Source organism: Heterocephalus glaber, unplaced genomic scaffold (assembly GCF_053883595.1).
Source record: "Heterocephalus glaber isolate CG9 unplaced genomic scaffold, H.glaber_assembly_v1.0 deba00001730, whole genome shotgun sequence".
Lineage (NCBI taxonomy): Eukaryota > Metazoa > Chordata > Mammalia > Rodentia > Bathyergidae > Heterocephalus > Heterocephalus glaber.
In genome coordinates this window covers 240806-264758 of record NW_028258441.1, presented here as the reverse complement: position 1 = coordinate 264758, position 23953 = coordinate 240806, and the positions used below count along the sequence as shown (strand labels likewise).

Genomic DNA, 23953 nt, shown 5'->3' with positions numbered 1-23953 from the left:
TGAAGAACACCACACACCAATTTTAAAGCTTCTTGTTTTAATAAAAACAAGCACATATCAACAGCCACATGTAAATGCCAGATGATTAAAACAAAAAATAAAAAGCGATCCAAACTGCAGCTGAGGAAAGCAAACTTCTTGGCTTGAGAGAAACGAAGGGGTGTGTGTGTGTGTGTGTGTGTGTGTGTGTGTGTTTCAGAAAAGCCATTACAGCCTGGGAAAATAACAGACCATTTCTAATGACTGGTTTTATTTCACCAAAAGTAAACAGAGAACTTGGGTTTTTTTAAAAAAAAATTGGTAATAACTGTACTAATTAAAAGCCTTTTCTGTGAAGAAGGAAAAAAATGCTTTCGGTCTTCAGTGAGAAAAACTAGCCAATGCAATAAGCATTTAGATTATTTTAATGGGTTTGATTGACTTCCTTTTGGTACTGGGGATCAAACTCAGGACCTTGTGCTTGCAAGGCAGGCAACAGAACCGCTGAGCTAAATCTCTAACCCTATGCTTGGTTGACTTTTAAAGGCCTTGTATTCACTCATAAGTTAGATCTTTACCAAACTTCCCCTGACTATAAGGATCACCCACAACACCTGTTAAACACACACTAGCCTGGGCTCCATCCAGACTGACCAGCTAAAAGGCCTAAAAGGCGCCTTGGTGACTCCTCTTAACTGCAGCACTTGGTTAAATTAAAGACCTGGCCTGGAGCCTTTTCCTTGCCTGCCCCCAAATGTCCCATCTCAGATTATTTTTTCCTATGGGGGGAGGGAACCCTCAAGGGTCCTCTAACACTATCTGGTTTCATCAAAAGATCTTGCTTCCGGGAACATACACAAGCAGATGGATTCCCTTGAGGAAATGGATTGGGTATCTAGAGACATGGAATTTAGCCTGGCTTTTGTCAAGACTCAGCAGTAGGACCTTAGGCAAGTCCCTTCACTTTTCTGAGTCTGTTTCCTCTTACAGTGTTAAGTAGATTCTGTCTTACTGAGCAAAACTTCTCCCTTTGATAGAAAAATTCTTTAGTATCTGAAAGTCTCTCATAAGCTGTGTGGCTCTAATACTTTTGAAGTATTTTGAGATCCTCAAACCTCAAGTGATCTGTAAACAAATACAAATAAGGGGTCTCCTGTTTGTAATGGAAGTAATTATCCAGGGGGCTGGTGATTACTGGTTGCTAACCTGAGAAGGTGGATTTAGCAACATCAAAGGTGCAAACAAGAAGCCTTTCCCAAGGAGATCTAACAGCTCTAATTTCTTAGCTACGGGCTGAGTATCTGAAATTTTTGGTTTGTTTTAGTTTTGGGGGTTTTACTGGTGGTGGTGGTAGTTTGTTTTTTACCTCCAAGCATAGGGTCTCCTCAAATGCTCCATGTTGATTTGGATTTTCTCAAGAATTTGGCTTATGCTTTGGCCAGTAACCAGTCAATCACCAACCAAGACATACTAGTATCAGAACTGTATTTGTGCTTTGCCAACAAGAAAAGAGAATGCATTTGTTTTCTTTTCACTTTTTGCTTCCTAGTATTATCCATGATTGAAGAAAGTAATTCCTTCCCCTTTCTCAACACTTCAAAAAGGCCTGGGAATTTGGCATGGCCTTGTGTGACTGTGTTTTAAAAGGAAGTAATCACAAAACAACCTCAAAAAGAAAAATGAAGGTCATGGTCAGTGCCAGTGGGACTGGGAGGCAGGAGCAAGTTGCACAACTCAAAAAGAAGTGGGGCTTGAAGTACACAGCAGGGGTAGGGGACCGGGCTGCCTGACACCCCAAAGAAAGGCTGTCAGAATAGGAACCTTCGCTTAAAAGGCTAAGTGAAGTCCAGTCCAGCTGTAGCAGGGGATACTATTCAGTACACAGCCATGGATTACTGCAAAGGAAGGGCAGAGAGACGGCTATTAGCCACAGATCATTGCCAGGTTGCCTCCAACTCTCGCTCTGTTGCTGCCCAAATGCCACAGGCCATTGTGCCTCAAGGCCCTGACAATGGAAGCTTTCTACTTCAAAGGGGTTCCCAAAGCCACTATCAGAGGGGACCTGTTGTAAAAATTAGAGCTGGGATATTTAAAAAATATCGAACCCTTAGACTAGAGAGAAGGTTAAAGATCTTTCAAGGGCTAACACCTCTTTTCTTCCCTCCAGTTGACAGTCACACCTCTTGTTGGGGATGCATGCAAAATGCACATTAAAATCATTATCACAGCCACCAAATAGACTAGAAGACTCATCCCAGAAAATCCCAAGCGCTGAATTCTTTGACCAGTCAGTTTGGTCTCACCTCATTAGTATGGCAGGGAGCCCCTGGAAAATGACCAAGGAGATGCTGAAACCTGTAAGTCTATTACTCAAGACTCTAGGCTGGTAACAATATTCAGGTTTATTCTCCCTTCTGCATCTGTGGGGTACCCAGAGATAAAGAGGGGAAATTTATGCTCTTTGCTCCAGCAATTGTGTTTTATGGGAAGAGCTTGGTACAAATAAATTTGTTACCAACTTTTGACACAACTTGAGTATGGTTACTCTGAGAGAATGAAAGCCGGAAAGGGCTGAATTAAGAGGCCAGATGGAGAAGGCATCCTTCCAGAGCCCTCTGAGAAGGGGCTGTGGGTCCTAGGACTAGGGGAGAGGTCAGGAAGGACCAGTGTGTGGGAGGCAGAGACGAAGGAGACAGCCATGCTGGCAGGTGCTTATCCAGCCACGGTGGATGCAAATACCTCAGGGAAACAAGCAGCAATGAGAGTTTGAACTGGGAAGCTGGTGGTGAGGAGTAGCAGTAACATGTTACAGTCTGGTAAGGATGGGGATGAGAGGGGCATGGACAGCTTGGGGTGCTAGGAGGGGGACTCAGATGTGGGATGCATCTCCAAGCCACGTGACTGCTGACTTCTTGACCAGAGGCCAGACATCATCCTCTGACTCTCTCAGGCATCTATAAACTTTTGCCAGAAAAAAGTGGAGGGCAGGGGTTGTATGGCCCTCCAGACATGTTAAGGGGGAATTAGGGAAAGGGAGGCCCAGCTCTGTTGCACAGGAAAGGGCGCATCTACAGGAAGCCCAAACTGAAAATGAAAGGAGAAGTTGGGTTAATAAATGGACAGATTTATATACTAAAAAAATTTTCAGAAGAAAATCATTAAGGTCATAATGACTAATGGATAAATTAGAATATAGCTATGTTAGATGGTCTTAAGATTTTACTGAATTGGCTCCTGGGAACATGCTTTCTCTCTCATGTACCCCCCCCCCCGTTCCTAAATGGCAGAAGTAATGGCATTAGATAGCAAAAAGTGACCAACAACCACAAAAATACTTTTAAAAATCTCTTCTTAATTACTAGGTCCTGACTAATGCTTTCTCCACCCCAGATATCTGTGGCAAGAAGACTTTCAGTAAGTCTCCAGTAGCCTCAGGCCACTACATAGAGCACCAAGCTCTCATCCACTGCACTTCCTTGTCCCACAGAGAAAGCACAAGAGGCTGGTTTCAACTTGGACATCCTCTGGAACAGGCCCAGCCAGCCAGCTGGTACTCTGGGGCAAGACCTGTTTGCCAAGTGTCTGCTGGATGGGTCCAGACCGTTACCTAAAAAGTTGAACTTTAGACACCTATTAATGGTTTGTGTTCACAGAGCAATTTGACCTTTCTGCCATTTAAACTTCATCCCTATGTCATAAATAAGTCAAGTAGTATTGATCCCTATGTCACATATGAAGAGACTGAGACAGAGAAACCAACTGACTTGCCTGTGGTCACAAAGAAAGTGTTACAACTAGGGTGAGAGCTGTTTAATTATTTAATTAAGACTCTCTCCATCATACCAGTATCCCAAGAATTCCTTGGCTGTGGATCTAAGCCCATTTATTACCTAGAGAATATATGTATCCCATTAAATAAGGGCTATTAAATATTTGGAGTTTAGTTACCTAAAAGTATATACATAAATGAAAATGTGATTCATTTCCTCCAAGTGAATACATCTACCCTCCAACACACACACACACACACACACACACACACACACACACACACACACACACACACTATGGCGATAGATACACAAATGCACCCATCGGGTGAATGCAGTTTATACCAGGAATGAGAAATTCTGTGTTCTGGTTGTAGTTCTGCCACTAACTCACTGTGCAATCCTTGGTAATCCCTTTTATCTTTCCCTCCTCTACCTCTCAGAACTGTGGTAAAGATGAGATATTATATAGAAGAACGTTTTGAAAAGTAATCAATAAATGCTATATGAATGCTTGCCTATTAATTTCTTCTTTGTCCACTTCCTAGGGGAAGAGTAACCAAAAAAATCACAGCAATGACCTACATTCTCGGCTTTGTAGAAAGGCAGTGATGTTTTGATAATGTGTATATTGTCCATATGCTGTGTACCCCAAGGATCAATAACTATCACAACACAGTATCTGCAACTGAGTCATAGAGGAATTTCTTTTACAATTACATACAGCTGCAAGTAGCCTCAAGGAAGGTCAAAGTTAGAGAGGAACAGTAAGCCTCACTCTGCCTGCACTGTAGGTGGCCATTGTGACCTACGCCTCAGATGAGGGCTCTGGGGAGGAAGTAGTTGCCTCTGCTGCTCTTAGGTCCTGGGAAGCCAATGCTTCCCCTGATTAGTTCCTTTAGAAATGCTTTTGTGTCCTACTGGGGGAAAACTCACCAGGAGAAGCCAACCTACTTGGTGTTGGGGTTGACTGTTCCAGCGGTCTACTGGTTGCCTCTTATTTGTAAAGTGTGCCTTTAATCACAGTTTTTCTAGAATTCACTTTAGGAGTGGACACTAACAATGATGTGCTCAGGGAAACCTGAATGAAATCATGTCAAGCCATGCACGAAACCTGAATTAACTGAAGTCAAATTCACCAAAATACATCTTTCCTGCTCTCCTCGGTGAAACTGGGGGAACAATGAAAAGCTGCAAGAACTACACTCCTACTGTGTGGCAGATGGTTTGCTAGGCACTGGGACTTCAGCAGTGCACAGATATTCTAGGAATTTATAGTCTTCCTAAATGGAGAGCTGCTGTTTAATTCCAGTCAGCTAGCAGGGGCTCTGAGACTTGCCTGTAAGCCAGACAGTACATCATTACATTATTCTTTTAGGATGATTTCTTTTGGCCCAGTTTCATGGGTCTTGTGTTCCAGAAGCTTCCATGGACTTCCTCTTTGGGATTTGCTTGAAAGTAGGATGTTTTGCCAGCTGTCCAATGTCCCCAGTGCAACAGCTGCAGCAATCAGTTTGGTGACTAACAGCAGGCTCTCCAGCTAACTCATAAACTGCATGGGTGAGTGGGGAGAAGGCTTCTCAACAGTTCATATTCTCCAATCCAAACAGACCAAATGTAAAAAGGAATTTATGAGACAACTGGGGCATTTCAAACACTGATAAGACATTTTACATTAACAAATTATTGTTAATTTTGTAGGTATGATAACAGTGGGCATGTGGTTATTTTTTAAGAGTCATTATCTCAGAGATACATACTAGCTTATGTACAGATGAAATTATATAGGCTTTGCCTTACAATAATCCAGCAGGTGGGGGTAACTGATGAAACATATATTTTTTGTTTTGCTTTGTTTGTGGTACTGGGCACTGAGCTACATCCCTCACAGCTTATAAATTTTTTAAAATTTTGAGACAAGGAATCACTAAGTCACTAAATCGCCTAGGCTCAGCTCAAACTTGCAATCCTCCTGCCTCAGCCTTGCAGAGTGCCCAGATTACAGGCATGTGTCACCATGCCTGGCTGGATTGGACATATGTTGATGGCTATATGGTGGCTGGGTTGTGGGTCCATGGAGCTGCATTGTACTATTTTTTTATGTTTGAGAGTTGCCATGGTAAAGTTTTAAAATAATAAATAAGCCCAATTATGTTAAATTTAAATCATTTATATTCCTTGTCTATTACCTGAGTCTAGCAGAGTAGATAAAATGTACCTAATCACTGCTTTCTCCCTATAATCACTGCTTTCAGTCTCCTTAGAAGCTATGTGGTGCCAATGACTGCTTTATTTACTTCTGTAGACACAACACCTAGCCCTCAGCAATACTTCTTACCAAAGGTTATCTGCTTGCCTCCTTAGAAGGTTTGCATGAAGCTGGCACTTGTAGAATTAAGTGTTTATATCTGAAGTCTCTTTATTTTCTTCCACTTTGATTATGGTTTTGGGAGGTACACAGCCAAAGGAAACTGGAGAACCTGAGCCCCTCAGATAAGAAACAGCCACCAGAGGAAAAAAGATGCAAGTTTCCATTGGCTCTGCCTATTCCCAATGTGAGGGTAAGTGCTGACTGGAATACTGCAGGAGGAGGCTTGTAACTGCAGGATGGTTTCTTGCATTACCACAGTTAATTTTGAAAGTAAGGATTGTCGCTCTTTAGAGGAAAAAACTGCCACAATTGAAACCTGAAATACTGATCACAGGATCCACCTATGCTATCTAGCTGTTCTAGCAGCAGAAATCTGAAAACTCTCCCTTTGATCAGACAGGCAGGCAGGCATTCACCATGTACACCTGAAACCACACCAGGCTATTTCTTCATACCAGAAGTCACAAGAGGAAACCAGCTACCTCAGTGAAGCCATTTCTTATTTGATTTGATATGTAGGGGGTGCAGGGTTTGGGGAGATATGTTCCAGAAGCCATTGCCAGTTCTACTTAGAGTTAATAAAGCTTACCAGGACCCTGGGTCTCATGCAGCATGCAGCAAACAGCAGAGTTAACTGTAAAACAGTAAGAGCTGATGAAGATGGAGTGAGCATGAGGAGAAATAAAATATTATGAATTGACACAAACAAAGAACAGTTAGAGGTCAAGAGAGATCAGGAGTAGAGGGGAGGGGAGGAGGGAAGAGGGACTGGTAGGAGCCCCTGAAACACTATACTCTTTCTGAATCTATTTAAGGCCAGCCAAAGGAAATTCTGAGTATGTGACTATTAGATCCAACCACCATCTCTCAAGAACTGCTATGACCACCATGTCTATGCTTAAAGCCCACCACCATCACTATGGGAGCAGAATGGCACAGGTTTAACTGTGGTTCTTCCAGAAGTTCACTGATTCTTCATGGAATTACATAAGGAACCCATACCTGGGGCCACTTGTACATCTGGAAGTATAGAAAAGGACAGGCTATTTTGTTAGGTGGTTATTGCTAAAATGAGGTGCCACATTTCAGCAAGAATTTTACCCATCTCAGAACTGGGCACAGTCACCATTCCCAAATATTTCTGGAGAATGGAGAGAGGTGTCACTCTATATAGTGTCTTCTGGCTGGGGTTGAGAGGGAAGCCAGTCAAGGGGAAAGCCTGGTCTGAAAGGAGCTTTCACTGAACATCTTTTTATTTATCTATCTATCTATCTATCTATCTATCTATCTATCTATTTATTTACTTATTTATTGGTACTGGGGATCGACCTCGGGACCTTGCACTTGAGAGGCAGGCAGCAGCACCACTGAGCTAAATCCCCGGCCCTCACTGAACATCTTAAAGAGGGAATGTTTATAGCTTAGTGTTAGTGTGGTCTAAACAAACTATGCAGTCTCCTAATTCCTGCAAGCAGACTGTGAAACTGCCCTAGAGATTGAGTTCACAAATACCACAGGACTATAAGGGCAGCAGGTAAGAGCTGAAAGATAAATTTAGATTTTTCTGATCCACAGCACCACACACACAAAAAAATCAAATTTAGATTTTTCTGATCTTAAAAACAGGAATCCATTCCTGCTGGTACATCTGATACACCACGACAGATAAATTAATATATTGTGTGTCCAAAGAGACTTTCATTTGGCTAGTTGAACTTTATCCATCAGGTAATATCAAAAAATTAGTTAATCAATGAAACTGACATTTAGTGTTAAGATTCAATAATGAAAATTTCTGGACAACTTAGTGAAAATGTTTGAACTACACATTTGTTAGTCAAATGTGAATAACTGGATTGCAAAACTGAGTGCTTTCAAAAATAAGCTATTTTACAGTATACAAAGTCACTGTGTTATTCCTAAGTGACAAGCCAGGCATTGATGAAAGGAAGATGTTTCTTCCTTCTGGCAAGAATCCAAAAGTTAAGTCCACAAACAAGTGGCTAAAAACAGAAGGCAAGGCCCACAGACATCTTTTGGATCCAAAGAACCCTTTAGTAAGGACATTGCTAAACCCTCCATCTGGGAGTTCCTTGAGTCACAATGTGCAAACAAACAACTACAGAGTACCAGGGGAAGCCTGGACATTTTCCTGGTGTTGTGCAGGTCTGACCAGAAGTGCTTTTCTCTTCTCTGGTTCTGAGATGAGGAATGGGTAACTTCATTGAGCATTGACGGGGGTGGGAGCCAGGCTATTGACCCAGTGGTAACCAGGAGCTTATGCTGTCCAGCCTTACCAAATACCAGGGGAGATAGATTGGTTTTAAAATCATGCCTCCAGTTTAAGGATGTGATACCTGGAGGACACTGGCATCTGAAGGCTCCCTAGTAAGTTCTCAGTTCCCCAGGCTGGGCACAATTAAGCAGCCAGCAGAGACAGTTAGTGAAGGGTGGGAAATCAGGGCTGGGCTGGAGCCTTCAGTGGCAGCAGGTAAATTCTATTGGCCACACCTAGTGACAACTGAGGCATGGTGAGGGCGGGGAGAGGTGAGCCACGTTGGACACAGCCAGCAGGTGGGCCTATATGCTACATCAGTGCCAGCTCCAGCTCCAGGGGGTGCCCAGAGGCTTCTGTTAAAGGGCTCTCTTTCTTCCACTACCCTGTATGTGCCCTTCCTTTTGTTCCTCTCTTTCTTCTACCTCTGCACTGCTCACCATTTCCTCCTTCCATGTACTTTCACATTCCCTTTGCTTTTCCTCTCCTTTCCCTTCCTCTACCACCCCGATGTTTGCAGAGCTTTCCTAAGTAAGCTAAACAGAGGGGCTGGGCCTCGAAGACCATGTGCCTACTCTACTCTTGGCAACCCTAATTCAGGGAATCCAAAGGTCCCACAAGGACACCGAGACCAGGTACAGGTACTCGAATTAATTACCAGCCCCCGGCTCACACCTGGTCATCAGCCGTCATTCCTCTCAGCCTCCAGGTCCTGCCCCAGGGGAATGAGCAGCAGGAGGAGAAAGAAGCCCACCACCCCAGAACAGCCTGCTACTTACTTTTTCTTCTCTTTGTCTCTTTTCAGAGTCTGTGAGCCTCCAGCCTGGGAACCCTGAGACTGGAGGAGCTCGGCCGCAGTCTTTCTCTGTTTGAAAGCATTCACTTCATCGTCCAGAGATTTCTTCTTATCCTCCAGCTTCTTCTTCTCATCCTGATGCAGTTTCTTTAGACGGTCAAACTTCTCGTGCAGCTGACAGAAAAACCAACAAAAGCCTACAGAGTCCTCCACAAGCAGCCCCCAGTCTGGCCCAGCCCAGGATTGGGAGAATAGCAGGGCTGCAACCCCGCAGGACCCCGGGACCTCAGGAGACATTTCTGCCAGGGGCCACCATGACAGTGCCAAAGGGCGCCATGCTGTGGGGTGTTCTCTCGCCTGTCATCTTGTCTCAAAATCCCTGCTCCTGAAGTAGTAAAGGAATAGTACATTCTGCCTAATCAAAGATTTGTAAATGAATCCTCATGGTTATTTTACATGGTTAATAATATCACTTATAATACTATAATATTTACCAAGTGCTTATGACAGGCCAAGCATTGACTTCTAAGAAATAATTTTTATTATTATTTTTTGCCCAGTGCGAGGATGGATCCCAGGGCTTTGTGCATGTTAGACAGGTGCTCTATTACTGAGCTACAGCCCAACACTTTTATAAGCACCTGATATGTATTAGTTCATTTAATCATTACAACAATCTTATCAACAGGTTCTGCTACTATGTCCTTTTTCATTTTCAATCCTTTTTTTTTTTTTGCTGTGCAGGGATTGAACCCAGGGTTTCACACATGCTAAGCAAATGTTCTACCACTGAGCTACATCCCCAGCCCTTTTTCTTTTCTTTTTTTTTTTTTGGTACCAGGGCTCGAACTCGGGTCCTTGCGCTTGCAAGGCAGGCAGTGGAACCACTGAGCTAAATTCCCGGCCCTATTTTCTTATTTTGAGACAGGATCTCACTAAGTTGCCCAGGCTAGCCTTGAATTTATGATCCTCCTGTTTCAAACTCCCAAGTACTGAAATTATGACCGTGGCATGCACCACAGTACTTGGTCATGATGTCCATTTTATGAGGAAACATGAGGTATGAGAAATTAAGACATTTGTCCAAGGTCAAACCATTCTTTAGAGGATTATAAAACGGTATTTCCAACATGGAAGGGGCTCCTTCCCTTTCCTATCTGCGTGGGGTGCGTGTGTGTGTGTGTGTGCGCGCGCGCGCGTGTGTGTGTGTGTGTGTGTGTGTGTATGGTACTGGGGATTGAACTCAGGGCCTTCACACATCCCAGCTTGCTTCCATTTCTCCCTCCCTCGCTCCCTCCCTCCTTTCTTTCCTTCCCTCCCTCTTTTCTATTTTGAAATAAGGCCATGCTAAGTTGCTAAGCTGCCCAGGCCAAGCATGAATTGGGATTCTCGTGCCTCAGCCTCCCACAGTTTCCTGCCTTTTCTTATCCCCTGCAATCAGGAAGGCTCATTATGGATCACAGAGAAAACTGCAACAATAGCAAAGCTGGTCAAAGGAAATAGAGTAAATCTGGAAACCTCAGTTTTAACCAGAGGGAAGACTTAACTAGTCCTGAAAAAAAGCAGAGACCCAAAGAACAGCAAGTGTGTTCTGGCACTCACTGTGATAAGTTGATCAGAGAGCAAGAGGCATAGAATGTGGAAACTTCCCTGACCAGTAAGAGCAGACTAAGCAGAGTTTCACCTCCTTTTGAGGATTCAGGAGAGAATTTAGGATTCTGCAACACTTGCAGCGCATAAAAAGCAGATCAGTTCCCCGATTCCTATGGATATCTGGGACTGTCACTTAGTAAGGTAGGGGAACGACAGGCTTGCCGTCCTAACCAGCTTTTACTAGTCATGTGAGGTAGGGGCATCACTTGGCTGCCTATCAGTTGCTTTCACCTGTCTTTACTTCATTGCAACTTTGAGTCATTTGTCTTTGAGGCCCCCCATGGCCTCTCCTCCTAAAGATCCTGGGTGATGTTTTCTCCTTAAAAGTGAAACTGAAATAAAATCAATAACCTTGCCATAGGCCTTAGTGATACCCTCGAGAGTCACAGTAGACTAAAGGTGGAAGAGAGTTGGGAAGTAATTAAGTGCTTTCCTTCCTTGTGGTTGTTCGATTTGAGGCCCGGAGAGGTGAAGCAGCAGCTGACATGACGAAAACTATACCTTATGCCAATTAATCTGGGGCCTTGGAAGCAATGGATTAGAGGATGAATCGCACAAGTTTAAGCAGGACCATCACACCACATTTGAAAACTTCACTAGAGCTGCACAGATTTTCCTCAACTCTGAAATGGAACCAAATATCCAAGTGAATGGGAAATGCCCCAACTGTTGCTGTTTTAGGTTTCAGCAAAGTACCCAGGATTGGCTGAAACCAGCTTTCCTCGTGGCCATCATAGAAGGTGGGAAGGGACAAGTCAGCCTAGAGAGTTATCAATTATCCCTACAGAGCTCCAGATTCCCGGGACAGAGAAACAAGTCAGCCTGCACCTGACTGCAAGTGCTTGACTCTATGGCAGTGCTGACTGACCGAACTTGCTGTGATGCTGGAAATGTTCTGTATTCGTGCTATTCAGGATAATAGCCACTAGCTACATGAGGAGTGAGCATTGAAATGTGCCTCACAGTGAGGAACTGAGTTTTAAATTTTACTGTGTATTAGCCGACAGTGGTGATGCGTGTCTATAATCCCAGAACTCTGAGGGGCTGAGGTAGGAGGATCCTAAGTTCGACCCCAGCCTGGGCAACTTGGTGACTCAGTAAAATCCACTCTCAAATTAAAAAAAAAAAAAGGGCCAGGATGTAGCTCAGTGCTACAGTCTCACTTGAATATCTGGTTCTGGGCTCAACCCCCTTTCTGCAAATAATAAATAAATTTATTTTATTGTATATTTCAAAATTGCTAAAAGAGTAATTTTAAATGTTCATCACAAAAATGATAAGCATAAGAGGTGATAGATTTATTAACTAGCTTCATTTAATCATTCCACGATGTTAACATATATTCAAACATGTGGTACCCCATAAATATATACAATTATTATTTATCAATTAAAAATACTTTAAAAACTCACAAAAATTTAAATAGCCACACTCAGCTGCTGGCTCTAGAAAATTAATACGAAGATGAAAAAACATCCTGACCTTGGAGAATGAAGGGTGAAGAAGACACAGATTTCATAGTCCCCTCTGACCATTCCTGCCTAAGGCTGCAAGCCCCTGCCCAAGGCCAAAGCCCATCATGGACTTCCACGCCAAGCTTAGCCTCCCTTTCCTTCCTGCCTGCACCCAGGCTCATATTTACCTCTTTCTCTGCTTCTTTAAGCTCCGCTTCTTTCTCTTTGACTCTCTGGACAAACATCTGTCTCATCTCCTCTTCTTTTTTCTGCAGCTCCCCTAGGAACTCGTTCCTTTTGGCCTCATATGTCTCCTGCAAACTGGGAACATGGTCAGGTTAATTCCTTCACACTCACTGGCTCCTCCTCAATGGAAACTGGCCCCGAGCATCCTCCCCTGAGCTCTGATGTCCTCCTTTCCCCAGTTTGAGCAGAAATGGCGAAAACAGAACCCCAAAAGTAGTGGGCAGTCGCCTTGGCACATGAGAGCAGGATCACAGGGCTGCTCGACGGGCATGAGGCAACCCTGGTGAACTAGAGAGACTTAGAAACCTGGGTCCACTTTACAAATGAGGAACCTGAGGCCCAGAGAGGTGAAGTGACTCACTTCACACAGCTAATTAGAGGCAGCACTGAGACCAGAAGCTAGATCTCCTGTTTCTTCATCTGGGCCTTCTCACTGTGCTATACTGCCAGGCCCTGGTTCTGAAACTGCCTGCATTATCTTACCACTTCCACCACCACTTTGAGTCTCCACCCTGTGCCAGACACTGTCCTAACTGACACTACTCTAACAGCCCAGCACCTATAGCCAACAGCTACCACTCCTGCCCTTGAAGAACTCACAGTCTAGTGGGAGCTGCCTGGGCGAAGGCCCTCTGCCCCTGTCCTGGATTTACATTTCAAGAAACAGGAGTTAGCCTGGTGAGGAAAAAGGGGGACTGGGCTCCAGAAAGGGCAGCACGTGTGAAGGCGCATGTGGAGAGAGAATGGTGTTCCTGGGTAGCTGGAGAAGACTTCGTAAGCTGAGGAGGGTTGGGGTGGGGGGTTCCAGAGTCTGGCAGGAAAGGTCAGGCTTTAGATGCCCTGCGAAAGAACGAGGCGAGGACCCACTACATAGTTTAAGCAAGACTGACTGGATCCAACCAAAAAGTGAGAAGACCACTTTGGCTGTTTTGTGAAGGAGACACTTTCCAACAGTTCAAGTACAAAATGGCAGGGTCTCCATGTGAAGGGAGGACAGGGAATGGAGGGAGCTGCAGAAACAGCAGGGGAAGCAGGACTAAGGAGGGGGCAAAGATGATTCTGGTTTTTGACTTGAACAACCAAGTGGATGGTGGTACTGTCAAGCATAATGGAGAACACTGGAGAAAGAGAACACTCAAGAGGGAAGAAGATGAATCTGACGTGAATAGCTCAAGTTTAAGGAGGAGCTTCTATGGGATGTCTGAGTAGAAATGCCTAGTATGTACGTGGATCAATGGGTTCACAGCTCAAAAGTAAGATTTTAGGGCTGGGGATTTAGCTCAGTGGTGCCGCCACCTGCCTTGCAAGCGCAACGTCCTGAGTTTGATCCCGGGTACCAAAAATAAATAAATAAATAAACGTAAGATTTTAGCTTAAGAGTTATCTACTTCCAGGAGATAATTAGGGCTATAAAAGGAGAAAGAATGAGCTGCAAAGAGAATAGAGTGAGAGGAGCAGAGACTCTAGGAACATTTAAAGAGGTAAGCTGAAGAAAATGAACCTGCAAACAAGGCTGAGAAGGAATAGCGAGAGGAGAGGGAGAGAGAGGAATAAAACCAGCCAGATAAGTACTAGAAAAGCCAAGGCCAGATAGTAGCACAAGGAGGAGGCAATGGGGAATAGTATTAAGTGTTGCACATTAAGAGCAAAGATGATGGGACTCAAAGGTCACAATGAAATTGGCCCAGAGTTTGTGACTGCTGCTCTTGGAGAGGCGCTTCCATGGAGTGCTGGGGGAAGAAGCCAGACTGTACTGGGCTGAAATGGGAGAGGAGCAAGGAGGCTGGTAAACAAAGAACAACTCTTTCTCCTTCCTGTCAAGGCCTGGCTTCTTGACAGGACAGAGGCTGGCAAGGATGAGTGGGGTGAAGGGGATTTCTTTAGAGTGGGAATGTTTACAGGGAAGGTGGAAAGGGGCCCTCAGAGGAGGACTGAAGAGGATGAAGATTCAGGAACAGAGGTATGCTGGGTGGAGCAAAGGACAATGGGAGGGATCTGAATGGCCAATTAGAGGCATACTCCCTCTCCACAGAGGGAGCTAAAAGCTGCTCGAGGCAAGGAGAGGAACAGCTGAGGGAACTCCCACCAGAGAGACAAGCACACCTTCCTCCAGCCCAGGTGCTCCAGGGCCCTGTCCCAGCCTGTCCCTGCAGGGCTATGAGGCTGCGCAACTGAAGCACTAGCCCTGAAAGACCAGCTGCACTTTGCCCCAGGCCAGCTTTCTTTTTGTTTTTTGGTACCAGGGATTGAACTCAGGATGGTGCACTTGGGAGGCAGGCACCGGAACCACTGAACTAAATCCCCGGCCCCACCCAGGCCAGCTTTCTGTTGGGAACAGGTACCATGGGACCTCCCAGACCATTTGAAATCCCTCTGTGCCCACAAACATCCCCCTCACTTGCTTACTGATATCTGACATTTCCTGAAAGGAGACCAAGCCATAATAAAGGGCACCACACGGAACTACATGTAGGGCTTGTGCCACTTTTCACACATGTAGATCGGACACACTTCAACTTTGTCCCATCTGCTTAATAATCTGCTTTCAAAAGCATTTCCCTTCTCTAAAAGCATCTTAGACTCTGATTTGAGAAATATATCAATGATTATTCATATCCTGTGGCCAAAACAAAACTTGCACTTGAATTGCACACACTAAGGACAGTGAATAAAGAGCCTGTATGCACTAACATGGGGAAAATAACTCCTACTTGGTCGAAAGTGACTGCTACCTGGACCTTTCTTGTTGTTTTTTATTTGTTTGCCTATCTGTTGTTCTTGCAGTGCTAGGGATGGAACCCAGAGCCTCACATATGCTAGGGAAGTGCTCTAACATTAAGCTGCACCCAGCCTTCCTGTCTGGTTTTGAGAAGGGGGGGGGCGGTAAAGAACAGACTAGAAGAAAACTGGCTGGGCAGCAGGAGCCTAACCAAGGAAGTGGGGCAGTGGACAGTTACTAACTGCCACTCTGTGGAACAGGGTCCCCTCCCAGGACTCCCCTCCAGCACCGCTGACTCAAGTTGCCATGTGTAGGGTGAGGGGTAGCGAGAGATCAGCCATGTTGCTTCTCCAGGTCCCCTCCATTCCTTCACTACCCCCCAAAGCAGTGCTCCTGGCAGGTGTGTGAGGCCGAGAGGGAAGGGGCAGCAGAACTGGCGAGTCACCCTGCCACCAGAGCTACCATCCATGTCTTGCCTCTCCTGTCGACTTTCCAAGGAAAAGGGTTCCATAGCACCTGGGTGGCTGAGCCAGGCTGGCCTGGTCTGCCTGGCAGGAGCGGTACCTGAAGGGTTTGCTATCAGGGTCAGTGTCCTTGAAGCCCATCTCCTCCAGCTTACAACGGCGGTACAGCTCATAGTGCCGGGTATGGGTCTGCTCCCGAAGATCCTCCATGTTTACTCGAATCAGCATCTCCCGCAGCTTCACAAAGTCGCAGTGGGCCTCGTTTTCAACTGTACAGCAGAGGTTGGGATATTGAAAGTATATTGAAAGGAAGGCCAGCAGAAGCAGCAACAGACAACATGAGGCAAAAGTCTAACAGTGATATTGCTTTGTAATTGGGCATCTAGAGCCTAGGAATTTACCTCCTTATTTGCTTTTTCTACTGAAAATGGAAATGAAAAGTTATAAAAACGGCAGTAGTAAAAAATTGCAATATTGTAAAAATTACCTAAGGATCTTCAAAAGCCCCTCAACCCAAATTCACCAATCAGACCCTCATGGGAATGTCTGCCTGTGCCCCTTTGTGGACAAGCAGCACATGCATATCTAAGCATCTATTTGTGTAATCTCTGTTCCCATTATTGTATGGGGGCACTGGGAATTCAGAAACAAAGTCATGAAATCTTGCCCTCTGAAGCTTACAGTTTTGTGGAATAGATGCAAATAGACAAATATAATACAATGCAAAAATCACAAAAGTGGAGGGATAGCTGAGGTACAATGAAAGCCCAGAAGAGGGACCCCAAATTCCAAACTCCTGGGAGAGTATAGGCCTCAGCAAAGAGACAACTCCTAAGATGACTATGGAAGGAAGAACAGGCATTTACCATGCCCATCTCTATGAGGTTGGCTAGCTAGTGAGTTGCAGAATTAGGATCTGAACTCAGGCAATGTAGGGGAGGGCTAATGGCTATGACCAGGTGACCAAGTCTCCAAAGGACAGGGGGAAAGAACTAGGATATCAATAAATAATAGTAACAAGAGGGGGTAGTCCACAGGTATATCCCATCTGGACAGTAGAGGCTTCCCAAGAGGTCAGCAGAGGGTAGATAATGGCCTGACAGCAGCAGTGATGACCAGGAGAAAGTGGAATCTACTTTCCAGTGTGAATAAACAAGCCTCTACCTCAAGAGAGCATGGCAAAGGTCTACGTTTTGGGCAGTGGTCAAGAATGACAGAGATATGGACTAAATCACAGGAAAATAGATTTCTGGCTGAAACAGAACATGGCAAGCAGTGCTCTATGAGGGTGTCCTCAGGCACAGAGCCACTGAGCTGGGTGGTGGCATTTGGCCTGACCCTGTAGGGACGGTGGTTTCTGAGATGATGAAGAGGATCGGTCACCCCAAATTCCATCTTTTTTTTCCAGGACCAGGGATCGAACTCAGGACCTTGTGCTTGCAAGGCAGGCGCTGGAACCACTGAGCTAAATCCCTGGCTCCCTAAAGAATTTTTAAAAATTAATACTGATGTTTCTACAACCCAGGTGAAATATTCCTAGTCCTTTCCCTTGGCCCCTTTCCGATCCCATCCTCATTTCCCCTGGCAATGAGTCTTAGCCACTATCTTGACTTCAAGGTTTAACATTCATTTTCCTTCCTTTATAGTTTTACCACTTATATATGAATTTCTAAAAATATATACTGGATCTTGTTTAGTTTTGCCTACTTTTGGAATTCATAAAATGCAATTCTCTGATTTATTGAGCTCAACATTATGTTTCTGAGACTCACTTATGGAGATGCAACTGTAGTTCATTAATTTCACTGCTATATGATTTCTCATTTATGACTATTTCACAATTTACCCAGTGTATTTTTAGCAGATATCTGGGTTGTTTCTAATTACTTGTCATGTTGAACAACACTGCTATGAACATTCTCGTACATTCCCTGTGCCCTTGAGCAAGTGTACATGCTTTCTTGCACACTCCTTCCTTGCTCTAAATCCATTTGCTTATGTTTTAGGAGTGCTTTCTCCACTAGAGACAAAGAGGGTGGGCTCCCATCAGAGGATCCAGGTGCGGAGCCAGAGTTTGCCTGCTAGTGACCCTTGTGGCTATTTGAGATCCAAGCTGAATGAGCAGAGCTGGGACAAATTAGGGATTTGTCATAAGTGGCTGGAAGAGGCAAAAAGGAAGATAGAAGGGGCTCTCAGAGTGCATCCCATGTGCTAGGGACTCACCCTGCACAGTGCCCCAAGGATACTGCCGCGCCTTCATCATCTTGTTGCCTATCTTCAGTTCTTCTGTGCTGCCAATGACAGCAAACGGCAGGTGGGCCTGAAACAGAAGGCAAACAAATGCTCAGAACTGCAGAGGAAAGCCACTGCACATCCCACAATGCAACTGCTGCTCATCTCCTGGGCCTTGAGCCCTCACTGTGCAATACTACTCACTGCTGTCATCATCCAGAGGCACTGATTAGGCTCCTCAACCAACCACGTGGGGACAAGAGGCCTCGTCTTAGCTCCTGCTGCTCGGAAATTCACAGTAGATAAGAATGACATAGTTGAATGCATAGGGAGCAGACAGAGAAAACAAGCAGAATAATAAGCAGACACACAGATTAGCAAGCTTTTCACTCAGCAGAGCTGCAGTGAGGGGAAGAGCCTTGGGAAGGGTTGGGGGAGCATGTGGGCAGAGACGACAAGGGAGGCAGCAAGGGCTGCGATCTTGGCCCTTCTTCCTCCCAGAGCTGGAGAGCCCTGCAAACGGGTACATCCTGGAGCCACATGGCGGGCTGAGCCATGCTAGCCTTGTTCTAGTCCTTCCCTGGATCAAGAGCTCGCATTGATCCTTTGAGGGCAAGTCACCAGGTATCACCCACATGCCATGCCTATGCTGATTTCTGTTTTACTACAAGACATACTCCCTCACCCTCTGGGAACTGATAGTCATGCTGGTGAAGCCTGAATTACAGACCAGCAACCATAAAGACAATATGGCGTGGTGGTGCGTGCCTGTAATTCCAGCACTGGGGAGGCTGAGGCAGGAGGATCACTGTAAGTTCAAAGCCAGCCTGGACTACATAGTGAGTTCAAGGCCAGCCTGAACTACGTAGCAAGACCCTGTCTCAAAAAAAAAAAAAAAAAAGGCAATATGTGACCCACAGTTTAAATTATGGTCTGGTGCCCTAGACATAGTAGGTGATTAATAAATCCTCCTTGAATGGCAGTGGCAGGGCTAGTGGAATAGGAGTGAGGAAAGAAAGGGAAAGCGCAGAGAAGGGTATGAGCTTGGTGCTTGCAGGGGAGATGAGGAGCAAGGCCTGGCTGCCAAGAAGCCTTGGTGCTTGAAAAGGGAGCTGTCCCCAGTTGACAGTGTGGGGACTGGGAAATGCTCAGGGAATGGGCCAGTTTATATGTGCCAAGTCACCACTGGCCAAACAGAATGGCCGAGCAGATGTTTACAGACCAGATGAGTCCAGGCAGGGATTTGTACCAAAAAATGACAAGTCCAGTGACATGATCTTTCTTAGTCAGTTCAGAGAAACAGGTCACAGTCTCAGGTATTTTCACCTGTTTGCTGATTTACTCTGCAAAGTGTCACTGGGCTCCTACTATGTGCTGGGCATTAAGAAGATTACAAGGTTGAAGAAGCATAGAGCCTGCCCCTGGAGAGTGCCAGGGTGTGTGGTGGTGGTGGGGGACATGCCAGTAATGGCAATGCAGTCGGTCAGGGTTGTAAACAGGGGCTCAAAGCTCGAGGAACACAAGGGAGAGCATAACTAACTTCACATGGAGTCAGAGAGGGCACTGCAGAATAGACAGCAGCAACTGTACTACCACTGTTAGCCACTGTAGAATTGGTATAGACAGAAGCAATTTATTAGGGGCTATGCACTATGTACCAGGTGCTTTACACTGTGTTATCTCATTGAGTTTCCCAACAACATCATGGGGGAGGTAGTCTTATTGTCTCCATTTTAGAGATGAGGAAACTGAGGCCCAGAGAGCTAAGTGACTTGCCAGCAGGCACACAGTTCAAAGGGCAGAGGTAATATGGGATCTGGTCTCTGGTTTAAAAGCCCACCCCTCGCTTGCTTGCTGCTCCCACTTACGGGGCCCAAGCAGCTGCTGAGGTGAGCACTCGAAGCCCTGGGGTGAACTGGTTGTGCAAGGCCAGATTATAAGAGGCAGTTCCATTCTGGGAAACCCACAGCTTGCTGACTTAATCTCCATGCTGATCTCCCAGCCGATCCTTCCTCTCCCTTCTTTTCTAGTTCTGGACTCCCAGAATGTTCTCCAGAGCACAGAAAATACAGGAGCTCAGCTCCAAGACATCCGCCAGGGGCTGGGCCAGCAGCTGAAGCTGCTCTTCCTTTACCCTCTCCCTCTGCCAGCTGCCCAACTCAGAGACTCACCAGCCCCTTCCCATTCCACCGACCATCCCTGAAACAGGACACAGAGAAAAGGGAATGCATGAGTCATGGATATGGAAAGTGGGTGTAGGCTGGAGGTAGGAAATGTTTGATTGATCCTAATATCAATGCGGTAAACTGGTATGGAATACAGGGACACTTGTGGGGCACTGAATTCCTGAAAATGCTGCCCAAGGGCCTAAGCAGCTCTAATCTGGCTTCATGGAAGGGTCATCTAGGCACAATTCATTCCCACTCAGGGACCCACGAGATGTTAGGAGCATCAAATCTACTCCCACTCATTTTCTGGGAAGATGTTTCCCTTGCAGAGACAGAAAGCTTCAGCCATATGACACAAAAGAGCTAAGAGGCAGAGACGGCAGAGGTCTAGACTGAGGGAGGAGGCGAGAAAGAGAAACTATGTTATACTGGCACTCATCCTGGGCTCTTGTATCTAAGTGATGGAGGAAGACGGTGGAGTGTAAAGTGGGAGGCACTGCTCCAGGCTCAAGAAAAAGGAGGAAAAAAACCCCAAAGAAAATAAAGGAAAATGCCAGTCTTCCCTTGGGCCTGTTATTTTCAACGTCAAGAGACACTGCCAAAATGACAGGGTCACTTGCTTCCCCTCGTCCTCAAACTGCTGTCATTTGATTCCTCTAGCTCCCTCCATGTTCTCAGCACACAGCCCCCACCAAACCGAATTCAGAGGCCTCCCAAGACCTGCCGACTGCATATGCCTTTGAAACCCACATTGGAGTCGGTTCCGACAAATGCATGTGAGTGGATCATTTCAGAGCACCCCCATTTCATTTGATTCTCGCTACATCCTTACAGGGCCTCATTCATGGTTGGACAGAACTGGGGTACAGAGAGGTTAAACATGTCACCCAGATCCCAAGCCTCCATGCCTAGATCCCAAGCCTCCACTCCTCTTCCCAGGAAGTGCAGAGGCCAATGCATTTTGGCTGCCAGCCTGCCCCAGCCATGCAGGGTGGCCTGTGCTCTGCCTCCTGGCTAAATGGCATCTGCTGGAAGCCAGCTAACCATGACAGGCAGGAACCCACAGGGATGAGGCTTTGAACCTCTCTCCTGCTGCTCTTGAGACACAGGTGGCTATGGCAACCAGAACGGAATCAAGCAGGGCAAGGAGAAGATAAACCCCCAACCACACTCCCAGGTCCTACCCAAATCTAAGGTCAAACTCTCTCTCCTTTTTTTTCCAGGGCCCGGAAGGAGACTGACAGGTGACATTTGTATGGGCGAACCCCGGGAGGATACTGGCAGCTGCAAGGCAGAGTAGCTGCTGACATCCAGACCTCTAAGGAGGTGGCCCCAGGTGTCAACTCTCCCAGCCACAGAGAGCTCCAACAGGAGACACCTTCAAGCCTCCCCTGGGCTATCTGCTCCCAGATTCACTACATGTCTCAATCTGTCCTGTGCTGCTACAAAACACCTCAGGCTGGGCGGAGGATTTAGCTCAGTGGCACCGCACCTGCCTTGCAAGCGCAAGGTCCTGAGTTCAATACCCAGTACCGGAAAACAAAACAAAACAAAACAAAACAACACCTCACGTTGAGTAATGTGTAAAGAACAAAGATGTGGGGCCAGGGATTTAGCTCGGTGGTGTTGCTGCCTGCCTCTCAAGCACAAGGTCCCGAGTTCGCTCCCCAGTACCAAAAAAACCAACCCCCCCAAAAAAAACCCCACAAAGATGTGTTTCTTTTAGTTCTAGAGGCTGAGAAGTCCAAGATAAAGGCACTGGCGCATTTGGTTGTCTGGCAGGGGCTGCACGAAGCCTCTGTGATAAGGACTTTAATCCCTGTATTGAGGGAACAGCCCTCTTGGTCTCTTAATGCTATCACACGGGCAACACTGGGATTTTTCAGGGGACACATTCAGACCATAGCACTACCTACGCTGTTTCTCAGTCTTCCTTAAATTCTTACTGGTACATTTTAAAGCTTTTCATGATCCAACTGGCATGACGTATTTTATCCTCAATCCACTACATCCATTATGCTTGGGAGAATCCATGAACATCTCCCCCGCCCGGTACTGGGGATTAAACCCAGGGAGGGCCTTCACACTGAGCTCCATCCCAAGCCTTTTTTATTTTTGAGACAGGATCTCATTAAGTCACTAAGTTGCACAGGCTGGGCTCAAACAATGCTCTTGCCTCAGCCTCCCAGAGTGCTGGGAGAACATTCTCTTTAGTCTCGTGAAATACTACTCTAGATCTTACCTGGTAAGAAGAGCTCCACTGAGCATGGCTTCTTCCAGGGCAGGCAGTGTTTCCTGGGTGTGGCTCATTATGCTCACCCCCACTTCAGGCTCCTACTGGTGGCTGAACAAAATCATTGCCCAATGTGCTCTCCTGTGAGCTCCTGACTTCTCCCGCAAAAAAGTACATGCGGGAATGGAAATTCCACTGCTATCTCAGGAGAAGGAATGGGCTTGAGCATGCTCTCCCCATGACCCCACTGCTCAGTCATGCGCTCTCACTGGGCCCAAGTGCCAAATGCCTTTCTGGGAACCAAACCTAGCACCTCACAAATAGCCAACCAAGCACAGTCAAGTACTGTAACTGGGTCTGTTCCTTGGTCCTTGGCTGTAATTTGAGCCATTCAAAGAACAATATTAAGTTTAAACAACATAGCAATTTTTAGTATATAAATCTACAACTTTTTTGTTTGTTTGCAACACAAGGGACTGAACTCAAAGACTCATGCATGCTCGGGAAACACACACACCCCTAGCCCTTTTTACATTTTATTTTGAGACAAGGTCTCACTAAATTGCCCAGGTGAGGCTCAAACTTGGGATTCTCCTGCCTCAGCCTCCTAAGTAGCCGGGATTATAGGCACACGGCAATGCACCCAGCTAAAAGTCTACAACCTGGAGAGAGATAAGAGCATGAGTTAAAAGTAACAGGCAACAAAATCTCTCTCCCTTCTCTTGCCCCCTCAATCTAAAATAAGGTTCCCCAGAGCCATAAGCCAAGAGGAGGCTGAGCCCTCATTACTTTCATTCCTGCGATGAAAACCCTGGTGGTGAGTGACAGGATGGCTGTGCAATCTTCTCCACACAGGCAAAGGGTGTCTTCCACTTCTTCCAACCTAGGTACCGTGCCAGTGGGTTAGGGGAGCTGAGGCCAGGGCCCTAAAGTCAAATCTAGATGTGAAAAGCCAGCACCCAACCTCCTCCTACCAAAGCCCAGGTCTCCACGATGCAGCTTCAGACACAAGGGCCCATCCAAAGGCTCTGCAGACATTTGGCACAGTTGTTCCAGAGCAGGCAGGCTACGGAATCCTGTGTATTTATTTTCTAGCAGTGACTCGTCCCTCCTCCCCCACCCCAGCACAGGCACCACGGAGGATTCCCAGGCAGGCCCGATTCCATGCCCGCAGGACGGGCGGGCACCTGGATACAGGCAATGCGTGGCCAGCCCTGTTCTAGGGATAACCCCGAGTGCACTCATATTTAGTTTTTCCAGAGTGAAACACTGGCAACGTCAGGCTGTTCTGAGTAACGCAACCCATAACCCTTCACAGCCATAACAGTGTGGTTGAGAGCTGCTACTCCATAGCATGGAGAGTTTCCAACCTCAAGGCTGAACCTGCCCTAGGCTCAAGCAGGAGGCCAGAGCTGAGCTGAGAACACAGCCCAGGATGATTGCTGCTCCTAATCCACAATGCAGTAAGATATACTTTTACGTGACACCTTGAGATTGCTGAGAAACCCGCCCCTGTTTGTCCTGAGCAAAGCAAACCACAAACCTGAAAGCTGCTGGGTGACTTAGGGAACCAGACTGTGGAAGACAGCTGGG

General features: G+C 46.1%; 1 protein-coding gene across 4 annotated transcripts in view; it reads right to left on the bottom strand.

Annotated features, from left to right (window-relative positions):
• The window catches only part of Septin6 (septin 6), a 67006-nt gene that overhangs the window by 1145 nt on the left and 41908 nt on the right, over nucleotides 1-23953 (bottom strand). The window contains exons 6-11 of one of the 4 annotated variants that reach the window (XM_004872166.4): nucleotides 17951-18047; nucleotides 15828-15996; nucleotides 12487-12619; nucleotides 9175-9365; nucleotides 6710-6754; nucleotides 21-1874 (exon numbers count right to left, since the gene is read on the bottom strand). In XM_004872166.4, coding sequence (XP_004872223.1) covers nucleotides 6751-6754; nucleotides 9175-9365; nucleotides 12487-12619; nucleotides 15828-15996; nucleotides 17951-18047 — 594 coding nt within the window. In that variant the 3' untranslated portion in view covers nucleotides 21-1874; nucleotides 6710-6750. Of the gene's footprint in view, nucleotides 1-20; nucleotides 3064-6709; nucleotides 6755-9174; nucleotides 9366-12486; nucleotides 12620-15827; nucleotides 15997-17950; nucleotides 18048-23953 lie in introns of those variants that run through there. The other 3 variants (XM_004872165.4, XM_004872163.4, XM_004872164.4) reach the window with 3 other exon arrangements.